The 14351-nt window shown below is 36.3% G+C and overlaps 1 protein-coding gene across 2 annotated transcripts in view; it reads right to left on the reverse strand.

Moving 5' to 3' along the window:
• The window catches only part of PPME1 (protein phosphatase methylesterase 1), a 64073-nt gene that overhangs the window by 32243 nt on the left and 17479 nt on the right, over positions 1–14351 (reverse strand). Inside the window, exons 1-3 of one of the 2 annotated variants that reach the window (XM_044258555.1) lie at positions 13422–13493; positions 8673–8766; positions 8024–8116 (exon numbers count right to left, since the gene is read on the reverse strand). In XM_044258555.1, coding sequence (XP_044114490.1) covers positions 8024–8116; positions 8673–8711 — 132 coding nt within the window. In that variant the 5' untranslated portion in view covers positions 8712–8766; positions 13422–13493. Of the gene's footprint in view, positions 1–8023; positions 8117–8672; positions 8767–13421; positions 13494–14351 lie in introns of those variants that run through there. The other variant, XM_044258554.1, reaches the window with a different exon arrangement.

Below are 14351 nucleotides of genomic sequence, written 5' to 3' on the forward strand. Positions count from 1 at the left end.
GTCATTTGACAAGCTTATACATTATTTTATGCTCACCACATTCAACACTATTACATTATCACCAACTATACGCTGAGCCTTTTATTCCTGTGACTTACTCATTCCATAACTGGAAGCCTGTATCTCCCAGACCCCTTCACCCATTTTTCCCATTTCTCCATTCCCAACCCTCTAGCAACCATCAGTTTGTTCTCCATATTTATAGCTCTGATTCTATTTCGTGTTTTTTTAGATTCCACATATGAATGGAATTATTCGGTATTTGTTTTTCTCAGTCTCATTTATTTCCCTTAGCATAATATCCTCTAGGTCTAACCATGTTGTCATAAATGGCATGATCTCATTATTTTAAGGTAGTGTAATATTCCATTACGTGTACATATCACATCTTTCTTATTCATTTGTCTAGTGATAGACACTTAGGTTGCTTCTATATATTGGCTATTGTAAATAATGCTACAATAAACATAAAGGTGCACACATCTTTTCAAATTAGTGTTTTCATTTTCTTTGGGTAAATACCCAGTAGATATTTGGATATATGATATTTCTACTCTTAATTTTTTGAGGAACCTCCATACTGTTTCCACGGTAGATATACCAATTTACATTCCCACCAAGAGTGTACAATAGATGAAGAAAAAGCACTTGACAAAATTCAACATCCATTCATGACAAAAACTCTCAGGAGAGTAGACTTAGAAGGAACAAACCTCAATACAAATACAAAAAACCTGCAGCTAACATCACACTCCATGGTAAAAAAACTGAGAGCTTTCCCTCTAAGACCAGGAACAAGACAAAGATGCTCACTCTTGTTACTTTTGTTCAATAGAGTACTGGAAATACTTGCCACAGCAATCAATTTATATTCCCACCAACAGTGCACAAGGGTTACCTTTTGTCTACAGCCATTCCAATGCTTGTCTCCTATCTTTTTGATAACAGCCATTCCAACAGCTGAGAGGGGATAACTCAGTGTGGTTTTGATTCGCATTTTCCTGATTAGTGATGCTGAATATCTTTTCATGTACCTGTTGGCCATTTATATGTCTTCTTTGGAAAAATGTCTATTCAAGTCTATTGTCCATTTTTACTTAATTTTTATAAGGTTTTATTTATTTGACACAGAGAGAGAGTGAGAGACAGAGCACAAGCAGGGGAAGTGGCAGGCAGGCAGAGGGAGGGGGAGAAGCAGGCTCCCTGCTGAGCAAGGAGCCCAATGTGGGGCTCGATCCGAGGACCCTGGGATCATGACCTGAGCTGAAGGCAGACGCTTAATTAACTGAGCCACCCAGGGGCCTCTATTGTTCATTTTTAATTGATTTTTTTGTTCTTATTGAGTTGTACGAATTCCTTACATATTTGGGATATTAACCACTTATCAGATAGATGGTTTGCAAATATTTTCTCGAATTCTATAGGTTGCCTTTTCATTTTGCTGATAGGTTTGTGTTTTTGTTTTTGTTTTTTTCCTTTTGGCTATGCGGAAGCTTTGGGTTTGATGTACTCCCACTTGTTCCTTTTTGCCTTTGTTGCTTGTTCTTTTGGTGTCATACCCAAAAAATCATTGCCAAGACCAGTAGTTTTACAGGTTCAGGTCTTATATTTAAATCTTTAATCCATTTCAAGTTAAATTTTTGTGAGTAATGTAAGATAGGAGTCCAATTTTATTCTGCATGTGGTTATCCAGCTTTCCCAACACCACTTATTGAGGAGACTATCCTTCCTCCATTAAGTCTTCCTGGCTCCCCTGTCAAATACTAGTTAATCATGTATGCATGGCTTTATTCCTGAGGTCTTGATTCTGTCCCATTGGCCTATGTGTCTATTTTTAAGCTAGTACCATACTGTTTTGATTACTATAGCTTTGGATGCAAATATGACATCAGGAATTGTAATGCCTGGCCTCTTCTTTCTTGATTGTTTTGGCTATTCAGTATTTTTTCCTGTTCCACACAACTTTTAGGAATTTTTCTTCTATTTCTGTGGAAAATGTCTTTGGGATCTTGACAGGTATTACATTGAATTTGTAGATGGCTTTGGGTAGTATGAACATTTTAATAATAATAATTCTTCTGATCCATGAACATGGGGTACCTTTCCATTTGTGTCTTCAATTTCTTTCATCATTGTCTTATAATTTTCACTGTACAGATCTTTCAACTCTTTGCTTAAATTTATTCCTAAGTGTTTTATTTATTTGCTATTGTAGATGGGATTGTTTTAATTATTTTTCCAATAGTTCAGTGTCAGTATATTAAATCACATTTTAAAAATCAGCTAGAGGAGCCCTGGTTGGCTCAGTTGGAGGAACATGCAACTCTTGATCTTGGGATTGTGAGCTCAAACCCCACAGTGGGTAGAAATTACTTAAAATAAGTAAATAAAAATTTTAGGAATCAGCTAGAAAAGCAAGTTTTTTCTATTTCTATTACTCCAATGAATACCTTTAAAGAGAATAGCAGACTGAAATCCTACTACAATTTGCTATTTGTTCCTGAAAGCTAATTTACAAGGGTTATTTAACACATTACGATGGTGGTAGAGCCTTCAATGCCAAAAACAAATCTATACTCTGGAAATACAATTAAGTGCACCTGTGTGGGTCAGTCTGTAAAGAGTCTGCCTTCGGCTCAGGTCATGATCTCAGGGTCCTGGGATAGAGCCCCACACCGGGCTCCCTGCTCAACGGGAAGTCTGCTTGTCCCTCTGCCTCTGCCCATCCCCCTGCTTACGCTCTAATAAATAAAATAAAAATCTTTTAAAAAATTAAGTGGCAAAGATATTGTCAAATTTACTTCATTACTCTACATTTTAAAAAGGGAGTTTTTTGAAAGGACTAATTGTCAATCCCAACTTTATCTTGAAAGCAGTAATTTATGATCTGCCTGTCATTAAACAAGATAATAATGCTAAAAACAGATTTTCCATTCACATATTTAATAAATCTTTCTATACTACATCTTTAAAAAATCTGGCACCAATTAATCATGTGGTTACAGTATGAAAAAGATGGGCAATGTCCCTGCTCTCATAATGTTTACATCCTAGTGTGGCAAACAAAGATTAGAAAACAATGAAAGAACAAAGTAAATTCAGAGTGTAACATGTTCTATAAATAATGAAAAAGTGTTAGAGCATGTCTATAATAATTATTCTCTTTAAATGTATTCATTAGAGTAATAGAAGTAGAAACAGACTTACAAAACAAGATTTCATTCTTTTTTGCTTGCTGAGTAATATTCGTGTGTGTGTGTGTGTGTGAATTCATCTATTGATGGACATCTGGGTTCTTTCGATAGATTGGCTATTGTATACATTGCTGCTATTAAAATTGGGGTGCATGTGCCCCTTTGAATCACTGTTTGTATCCTTTGGATTAAGACCTAGTAGTGCAATTGCTGGGCCATAGCGTAGCTCTATTTTTAATGTCTTGAGAAACCTCCATCCTGTTTTCTAGAGTGGCTACACCAGTCACTTGGGAGAGGGTTCCCCTTTCTCTGCATCCTTCACATCTGTTGTTTCCTGAGTTGTTAATCTTAGTGACTCTCATTGTAGTTCTGATTTGTATTTCCCAGATGCTGAATGAAGCTGAGCATTTTTTCATGTGTCTGTTAGTCATTTGTATGTCTTCTTTGGAGAAGTTCCTGTCTTCTGTTCATTTCTTGACTAGATTTTTTGTTTTTGGGGTGTTGATTTTGATGAGTTATTTATAGATTTTGGATACCAGCCCCTAATCTGATCCATCATTTGCAAGTATCTTTTCCCATTCTGTAGGCTTTTTAGTTGTGTTGACTGTTTCCTTTGCTGTACAAAAGCTTTTTATCTTGATGAAGTCTCAATAGTTCATTTTTGCTTTTGTTTCCCTCGCCAAGATTTATTTTAATGAGAGAAAGGGAGAGAGCGAGTGTGTGCACAGGGAGGGGAAGAGGGAGAGAATCTTCAAGCAGTTTCCCCACTGAGAGTGAAGCCCATTGTGGGGCTTGATTTCATGATACATGAGATCATGACCTGAGCGGAAACCAAGAGTCAGATGCTCAAGTGAGTGAGCCATCCAGCCACCCTGTTTTTTGTTTTTTTTTTAAGATTTTATTTTTTTATTTGACAGAGAGAGACACAGCAAGAGAAAGAACAAAACCAGGGGGAGTGGGAGAGGGAGAAGCAGGCTTCCCACTGACCAGGGAGCCCGATGCAGGGCTCCATCCCAGGACCCTGGGATCTTGACCTGAACTGAAGGCAGATGCTTAATGACTGAGCCACCCAGGCATACCCCCCAGCCACCCCATTTTTTTTGTAGTTTTTTTTAAAAAGATTTTTTCTTTATTTATCTGACAGAGATCACAAGTAGGCAGAGAGGCAGGCAGAGAGAGAGGAGGAAGCAGGCTCCCTGCAGAGCAGAGAGCCCGATGCGGGGCTCGATCCCAGGACCCTGGGATCATGACCTGAGCCGAAGGCAGAGGCTTAACCCACTGAGCCACCCAGGCGCCCCTTTTTCGTAGTTTTTTGATTACTGATTCAAATTTGTTTCTTGTGATTAGTTTATTCAGATTTTCTATTTCCCCTGTTTCAGTTTTGGAAGACTATATGTTTCTAGGAATTTAACCATTTCTTCTAGGTTGTCCAGTTGGACATTGGAATTGCTAATTTTAGACAAATAGCTTTTCACAATTTGGTATTATTTCCTTAGAACAGATTCCTAGAAGTACAACATCTATATCAAAGGGTATAAATATTAATAATTCAAAGTGCTAAATTACTTCCCAAGAGAGCTCTATCTGACACTAAAGAAAAGAACAGTGAAGTAGGAGTTGGAAGATGTGATTTCTAGTCCCAATGTTTGAAAATATTTGTTTTCTAATGCCTTTGCCAAACACTAAGAATAGTTTTTGGAAAATATTAATTTGATATCTAAAAAAATGATACCTCCTATGTGAATCATATCTGATTACTAGTGAGGATGAACTTTCTCATGTCTGTATGTTCTCCATGAACTGTGTCTTCATGTCCTTTTGTCTTGCATATCCTGTGTCTGGGATTTTTCTAACCATGTTCTATCTTTTGGTATCAGCCATATGTAAATGACTTACTGACATTTGATCAAAACTTTAGAATGATTTACTTTCTCAAATAGGATACAATGAATAAAATTTATCCTTTTCTTAATTGTTTTAACTTCTTCAAGGAATAACTATTGAGCACCAACTCCAGGACAGGCCCAGTGTGTTGTCATATTAAGAGTGAATAAGCACAGTTTCTGCTGTCAGGGAATCTCATGATCTAGCAACGTAAGTATCAACCACAGTTGTTCATCTTTTCCTTTTTCTGTCAGTATACTTGTCCTCCTGCTACACTAGTACTTTTTTCTTTCTATTTTACTATAGTATTTTACCAGTTAACATGTGGGTGGATGTCTGAGAGTAATTCTGCCTCTCAGGATCATTAGGTGCTTGGGCTTATTCCTGCTGTTTGCCATGGCTGCCTTCTCAATCATGTTCTAGTGTTTACAAAAATATGAGCTTTGGAGTCAAGTCAATTGCCAGAGCACTAATTTTTACATAGCCATTTTTATTTCCAAAGTACTGTCACATATAAACTCATTTAGTGGGGTGGTATACTGTCAGGAGTAACAACAACAAAAAAGGGCAGGAAAATTTAACCAGCAAAATTCCAAGCTATTAATATTAAGCTCAGTGGTAAGGAATTTCCTTGATTATACAAGTAAACCAGATAACAATTGGGACATAATGACCTATGTATAAAAGACTTTCACAAAGAATGGGATGCTAATAGATGTTTTAGAAAAAGGGAATTGGGTGGTCAAATACATTTGGAAGACACAGGTGAAATGAAATAGATTTATTTAGAAGAACATCCTAAAGACCTTAATAACATACTGATATATAGTGAAATTCTGACAGAAATCAGAGGAAGATACTATATGTTATATTTCTTAAACTCATTTAATCATAAAAACCTTATTTTATTAATATCTCATGGAACTTGTAATTTGTAGACTATACTTTGGTAAAAAAAGAACTAGAGATTTCCTCTGCACTAACACATATATTGTCAGCAGCTATTTATCAATCACCTCCTCTATGCCATTCACTTTCCATGTTATTTCATCTTTTTATGAAAAAAATATATTTAATATCAATATATGTTAACAAATCACTTATTATAATATTTGTACATGACTTTAAAATTTACAGTTTTCATATTCCACTATTTTACATAATTTTCAAAGAAATCTTGAAGTATAAGAAGACTGTATTTGGAGAGTAAAGGCTTACATGTCTTGTTCTATTGGTTCAGGGAAACTGGAATACAGTTACTACTCCAGCTCTTACATTAGGAACAGGCACGTGATGCTATTACTCATTCATTCAAGAAACATTCCTTGAGCATACAATTAAGTGCCAGACATAACTAAGCCATGGTCTTCACCTCACAATCTAGTTACCTAGTTGAGGAATGTAAATTATCAAAGCAATGCTACTAAAATGTGAAATGTGGCTAGTCCAAAATGAGACATGTTATAAGTGCCTTACTGCCTTACTGAATTTCAAAGGCAATATAAAAAATAAGGTAAAATATCTCAGTTCTAATTTTTATACTGAATACTTATTAAAATGACAATGCCACAGGTACAATAGGTTAAATAAGACATATACTATTAAAAACAATTTCATTTTTTTAAAACCTATTTTATGTCTCTACTAGATTTAAAAATCACATATGCAGCAAAAATTTACATACATGGTTTGCGTTATATTTCTGTTGGATGACACAGGTTTAGGGAGATTAAAGAGCCTGGCACTTAGAGCCAAATCAAACAGCTATGTTCTAAAATAAGAGAAAGGAAGTAGCAAACAAGATAGGAATCAAATCATTTAATAATTTAATAACAGATGATTAAGTGCTTATGTGTCGAGAACTATTCCCAATAATCCTGCTGCCAGGAACACAATGGTATATTCAGGGCCCTCCTCAATTTCATAGCCATCTAGCTCTAGTTACCCAGTACTGCATTCCCACTTGCTCCCATTTTTCTGTCCCTTAGACTCTCTACTGGTAAATAGAGGAAGTATGTACATCTCCCTAATAGAAACCAGAAGAAAAATAGGAATAATGCTACTATGTTCCTTAGCAGCACCTCTCCTTGTACAGAGTCAAGAAAATCAGGAAGATCTAGAACTGGTAGCATTCACAGAGACATACATCCTCTATTCTAGACAAGGGTATCTTCAACCAAATATTGTTTACCTCCCAGTAGCTTTAATGATCTATTTCAATATAATTAAAATATAAAGCATTATTGGGGCACTTGGGTGGCTCAGTCATTAAACGTCTCTCTTCACCTCAGCTCATGATCCCAGGGTCCTGGGATCAAGCCCTGCATTGGGCCCCCTGCTTGGCAGGAAGCCTGCTTCTCCCTCTCTTACTTCCTCTGCTTGTGTTACCTCTCTTGCTGTGTCTCTCTCTGTCAAATAAATAAATAAAATCTTAAAAAATAGAAATAAAAAACAAATTAAAAAAAATAGATATACATATATACATAAAGCATTATTTTAAAAAAGAAAAAAAAATTCCAAATATTTATGGAGCATCTCCATGTATAAAGTACTATGCTAGGGTCTATGAGGGAAATAAAGGATAGATATTATCTCTACCTAAAGCACCTGAATAGAATATTTCTGCTTACCTATTACTTAGATTACTTAGATACAGACCCCCACATTTGACCAGGAGCAAATCCCATCTCCCTCATCCCAATGCAATATATATAGAACATTTTATAAAATGTTTGAAGAATTAATGGATTAAAGCTTACCCTAGAGTAAAGAACAGGTGATCTTGGGCCTACCATGAAAAATATTCACAATCAACTCACACCTCTAACTTTCTTATATCAAGCTATACGAGTGAACACAGAAGGAAGAGTTAGGTTAGTTAGATTCAGCCAGAAGTAAACAATGATTGTGCTAACATCAACTTCTTTTATCAGCTACTTACTTACCGTGAACACAGCCCAGGATAGGGCAGAATGGCCTCCTCCATGCAGAAGGAGTAGGACGGGACCCTCTGAGCCACTCTTATAAACTCGGAAAGTGTATGAATAGTTAAAGATAATGTATCTAAGCTTTTGCTCACTGAAGTTTTTGATTGATTATTTAATCGTAATAATACTGATTAGAAAACTCAGGCAGTACCAGACTCTATATAGAGCTGCAGACTTCCAAACTTAAGAGATACTTAAATAGAAGTTTCTGAAACACCAAACCCGTTTTGAAGCATGGAGCCAGTATGACCACTTTTTCAATGGGGACAAAAAAAAAAATCCCTTTGCCCTAACGAAGACCTACAGTCTCTGGTTTCTAGATGCTAAACTGATTCAACTCATCTGATTTATGAAACCTTCCCCTGGGCCCTTAAGATATATATCAGTCTCAGGAACTTAATTCTTAATCCTTTCCCCATGCATTAGACAATTATGTCCAAGTATGATACTGGCATAGACTTACAGGTTAAATTCCATGCTGTACAATTACAGGTGAAGAATAAAAATGAAATAAGCAACAGGACTAAAGAACACTTTAGAAACTAAACGTGTCTTCTTAGACAGCATTATAAACTTGCTAAAGAATAAGCCATTTTGCAAAGGATATATCCTTGCCAGTTTCATTCTCTACTTCTACATCTTCCATGGACTCAAAGTACTGACTCCAAGAAACAGGGGAGAAGTCTCGCTTTCTTCCAGGGCTAAGGGGAAAAAAAAAAGAGAGAGAGAGAAAGAGAGTTCAAGTAAAAAATAGATACGCATGAAAAGATAAAATCTTGATCAACAAATGCTAAATGTAAATATGAAATGAAAATTGGAAGCGTATTTTCTCTTTAAGAGTGAGGAGTTTTCATACAGAAACCGTCACGTAAAGATGTGTTTTTAAAAGTTCAAGATATAAGAGTAAAAATGTCAGGATTTTAGAAAACTCATTGTATATTTTAATCACAAATATATCCCATGTATACACACCACAGAACCTGCTAGTTCTCTCTTCTTGTTCTTGGCTATCGGCTCATTCCTATCCTCTCAAGCCATTTTAATATCATTCCTACAATAATCATTTTGTTCACTATTCCTTCTTTATACTTTTAATCTCCCACATTATTTCATGCTTTTTCATTATTTCCAACCCATCAACATACAAGCTTCATAAAAGGCAAACTGGCAATGCCTTGACCTTAAGGTATGCTCATGCAGAAATGAAATGACTTATCTATTTAATGTAGCATTGTTTGTAATAGAGAAAGATTGGAAACAAATATACAGCAACAGGTAATAGATGAAAATAAATTGTGGTACACAGAGAAATAATATTTAGTTACAAAAAGATGGAAGCAATTATATGCTGATAATATTCTTTGTATATGGCTAAGATACACTGTTAAGTAAACAAACAATGCACCATACTACTATTTGGGTAAAAACAGGAAGTATGTGTAAATGTAATTGCTTATATATGGTTAGAATATCTCTGAAAGAATTATAATATAACATTTGATATATCCTGGAAGGGGAACGATGACTGGGAGATGGGAGGGACAATTTCCAATGTACATCCCTTTCTATCTTTTGATTTTTGAACCATGAATTATTTTTTAAAAATTACTCTAAAACAAAAATAACCAGTAAATGTCTGTTTACAACCTCTGTCTTCAACCTTGGATGAAATACAAAAAAGGAAGCCAGACACTTACCTTATTTCCATATCTATTCTCCTCAGTAATGGAGAGAATTCAGAATTCTGTCAGCAACAAAACGTTACCTCCTGCCAGATATCTTCCTATATATGCCGTGGAGGCAAATGGAGAATATACACGAAGTATAATACAGAGCCCCTTTTAAAGACTTAAGTTAATACAAAAGCACTCTAGGTTGACTATAACAGGGGAATTACAATGAAGCAACTGCACCATTAGGTATTCTTTCAACAGCCAAATATTTATTGAACAGTAATCTATTCTCTTCTGGCATTGAACAGATCAATAGTTCTCAATCCATGTAACAATAATCACCTAAGGAGCTTTTAAAAATACTGATGCTTAGGTTTCACTTCTAGAAATTGCTTTAAATGGCTTGAAGTGTGGCATAGGCACCGATTATTTTTAAAGTTCCCCAAGTTGAAAGAGAGGTGCTAGGAATACAAAGGTAAGTGATTTGGAATGAGAGAAGAGTTCAAATTCCTCACAGTTCCTACCATTTCCCTATAATTCCCTATAAATCCCTAACACAGTATGGATTTGGGCAAATTCAAATTATTTAAATTCTTTCTGCCTTGGATTATAGCAAGTGAATAAAGTATGTTTTTTCTTTTTCTTTTCTTTTTTTTTGAGAGAGAGAGAGCACAAGTGTGTGGGAAGAGGGCAGATGGGAGAGGGACAGGGAGAGAATCTTAAGCAGGCTCCACTCTCTGTGGGGGGCTTGACAGTGGGGCCGATCTCATGACTTCAGCTGAAACCAAGAGTCGGAGGCTTAACCAACTGAGCTACCCAGGTGCCCCAAATAACATACATTTTAAAGGATTCTAATACATCTGGAATTTCACAATCTGGTTTCTCTTCATATCATATAAATCTTTCGCCTTTAACTAATACATCTGGCATTTAGTAGTTGCTCAGTAAATGGGAAAAATCCTATCTTCTGATAGGAAAACTGCCTATACAGAAGTAAACTGCAATTTCAAAATAGACAAATTTTTTCTGGTTTGCTGGTTGCACTTGAGTTCCTACTGGAAAGCTAAAAGTAGAATTCTTAATTCTATGGATTCATCAGTCACTCACAAATCCACCTATACATATACTAATTTGAGTATAACAACCACACATAACATGTCAAACACATCATAATGGATTCTAAGTATCTATGGATGAATTTTTGATGTCTGGACCTAGGATATCATCACAGTAATAGTATCTTAACATTTACTGTGCCACAACAGTGAATCATTTTGCCAAGTAATTTACAGGCATGATTCCATGGGTGGAAGAAAACATTTGCAAATCATAGATCTGATAAGGAGCTTATATCTAGAGTATATAAAGAACTCACAACTCAGTATAAAGACAAATGACCTATTTTTTTTAAATGAGCAAACAATTAGAATACACATTTCTCCAGAGAACAGCTACAAATGGCCAACGAGCACATTAAAAAATACTCAGCATCATTAGTTACTAGAGAAATGCAATCAAAACCACAATGAAGAACCACTTTACACAACCAGGATGGCTATAAACAAAAAGATCAATAAAGACAAGTGTTGCTGAGGATATGGAAAATTAAAACCCACATATATTGCTGATGAGAATATAAAATGGAGCAGCTGCTTTGGAAACTAGTTTGTCAGTTCCTCAAAAAATTAAACACTGAGAAATACCATGTGATTCAGAAATTTCACTCTTAGGTATACCCAAGGGAAATGAAAACAAATGTCCACCTTAAAATATGTATAGGAATGTTCACAGCAGCATTGTTTGTAATAACTAAAATGGAGAAAAATCTCAAAATGTCCATCAACCATTGAATGGACAAATTAACTCTGGTATCCAAACAATGGAATAATCATTCGTCAATAAAAGGAATGAAGTTTTACAACCTGCTATAACATGTCCGAACCTTGAAAATACTATGTTGAGTGAAAGAGGCCAATCACAAAAGATCACATACACTATATAATTCCATTACTGTAAATGTCAAGATTAGGTAAGTCTATAGATAGAAAACAGATTAGTGGATGCCTAGGGCTGGGAGGTTTGAGGGAACATGAGGGCTAAATGCTAATGGGCATGAGGATCTCTTTCCTAGGGTGCTGAAGGTGTTGTAAAATTCATTGTGGAACTATGTTACTATGCTAAAAAAAAAAAAAGTGTATACTCTAAATGGGTCAGTTGTATGGCACATGAACTTGATACTCAATAGATTATAACACTAGTACACGAATTTAAAAAAAAAAAAATAGAATGAGAAGAAGCCAGGTCAGATGGAACAAAATACAAAATAAGATCATAGAAATAAATCCAAATATAACAAGGATAGATTAAACTCACTAGAATATTCTCTAGGATAATCCATGCAAAAAAATGAAGCTGATCTGAAACAAATATCCTCAGAGGAGATTTTTTTTTTTATTCCAGCTGTATACTATTTTATTTTATTTTTTAAAAAAGATGTTATTTATTTACCTGACAGAGAAAGAGAGACAGCAAGAGCAGGAACACAAGCAGGGGGAGTGGGAGAGGGAGAAGCAGGCTTTCTGCCGAGCAGGGAGCCCGACATGAGGCTCAACTCCAGAATCCTGGGATCATGACCCGAGCCGAAGGCAGACACTGAACAACTGAGCCACCTAGGTGCCCCTCTATATACAATGTTAAAAGAAACAAATGTTCCAAAGTAAGAGAGACAAAGACATTGTAGCCAGATACTAGCCACAATAATTTAAGGCTAAATATTCTTTCTCAAAATTTAAGGGATTTTTCTATCATTATCTAAGAAAGGTACTATTGTTGAGATTTTTTTTTTTTTTAAAGATTTTATTTATTTATTTGACAGGCAGAGATCACAAGTAGGCAGAGAGGCAGGCAGAGAGAGAGGGAGAAGCAGGCTCCCTTGCGGAGCAGAGAACCCGATGCGGGGCTCGATCCCAGGACCCTGAGATCATGACCTGGGCCGAAGGCAGAGGCTTAATCCACTGAGCCACCCAGGCGCCCCAAGATTTTTTTTTTAAGATTTTATTTATTTAATTGACAGACAGAGATTACAAGTAGGCAGAGAGGCAGGTAGAGAGAGAGGGAGGAAGCAGGCTCCTTGCTGAGCAGAAAGCCCGATGCGGGGCTTGATCCCAGGACACAGAGATCATGACCTGAGCCGAGACGCTGTCTCTCTTTCTCTGTCAGGTTTTTACCCACTGAGCCACCCAGGCGCCCTGAGATTTTTTTTTTTTTTTACTAAGAATCTTTTTATCTCCCATATTTCTAAATTTTGATGTTAAACTAGAACATGCGACTGTCTAGAAGATTCCTTAAAATTTTCTCTTCTATTGAATTTTGTATCTACTATACATATTTTCATTCCCAACAGCTATTTCTTGTTCTCTGAAAAGAGGTCCCCTCCTCTCTTTTTTAAAGAGCACTCTATTCTTGTTTCATAGATGCCATATTGTCTCTAGTCTCTCTGATAAGAGATACTAGATTTTTTTAGGATTTTATTTTGTTCTATGCATTATTATTTCTTTTTCTCATTTTGTCTTTGTACCTGTCTTTTGTGTTAGAGGCTTTCCCTGGATAGCTAGTGATTCTATGAGAGAACAGAGCTTGCTGACTACTAAATATGACATACAGTTAATAAGTAGAGATCTAACCTTTTAAATGGGGGACTCTTCCCCAAACATCAGAATCTGCATGTCTTTTCTCAGGCCAGTCATTTGTCCGGAGAGAAATCCTCCAATCTCCTGCCTGGGGACATAAGACTAACTGTTAGCCTTCTGGGAAAAGATCTGAATAGTCTCATTTGTTTACTCATTCAACCAACATTCACTGAGCACTTATAAGATACTATTTTAGGGACTGGGGATACCTTTTGTCTGAACAAAACAGACAAAACCTCCTACTATTCTGGTGTTTGCACTCCAACAGAAGGAGACTTAAGTAAAAATTTGTCAGGTAGTGGTGTCATGGATAAAAGAATAAAGATGGGGCGGGGGACCATGAATGTCAGGTGAGGAAGGGCTATAGTTTTAAATCAGGGGGTTAGGAAAGGCACCTTTAAGCAAAGACCTGAAGGTAAGGGAGCAAGCCTGAGTGTGTCTAGAAGACAGAAGGTATACCTTTACTTAATCCCTGCTCTCATCCTATTGCTTTACCTTTGTTGCCATATTGTCTCTGAGTCCAGAGACACTCTGGTCCAGTTTCTCTAGAAGTTAACCATCACACTGAGGGAAAGGAGATCTGGGACTTTAAAGGTGCTTTATACAGATTTTCAATCAATCTTCCTGTTTTAGCCCCCTTTCAAAGGTACTTAGCTCCTACAATTCCTGAGCCTGTATGGGGTTATGATATGGATTAGCCTGTTCTTTCATTCTCCTTCTGTGGGTAGTTTTCAGTTTGCTCTTCTCTGCTAACAGTCAACTTGCTATCTTCCTAAATCTTGGTAGCCTATCTATATTCTCTCCTCTATTTTGTCCTGTGGTATTATTCCTTTTTCCAAATCACTCTACCATAAATTAATAGGGTTTGATAAGAGAATGAATGGATTAATTTCCACAGTTCCTCTCTGGGGTAGCTATTCCTAT

This window comes from Neovison vison, chromosome 7 (genome assembly GCF_020171115.1).
Source record: "Neovison vison isolate M4711 chromosome 7, ASM_NN_V1, whole genome shotgun sequence".
Classification (NCBI taxonomy): Eukaryota; Metazoa; Chordata; class Mammalia; order Carnivora; family Mustelidae; genus Neogale; species Neogale vison.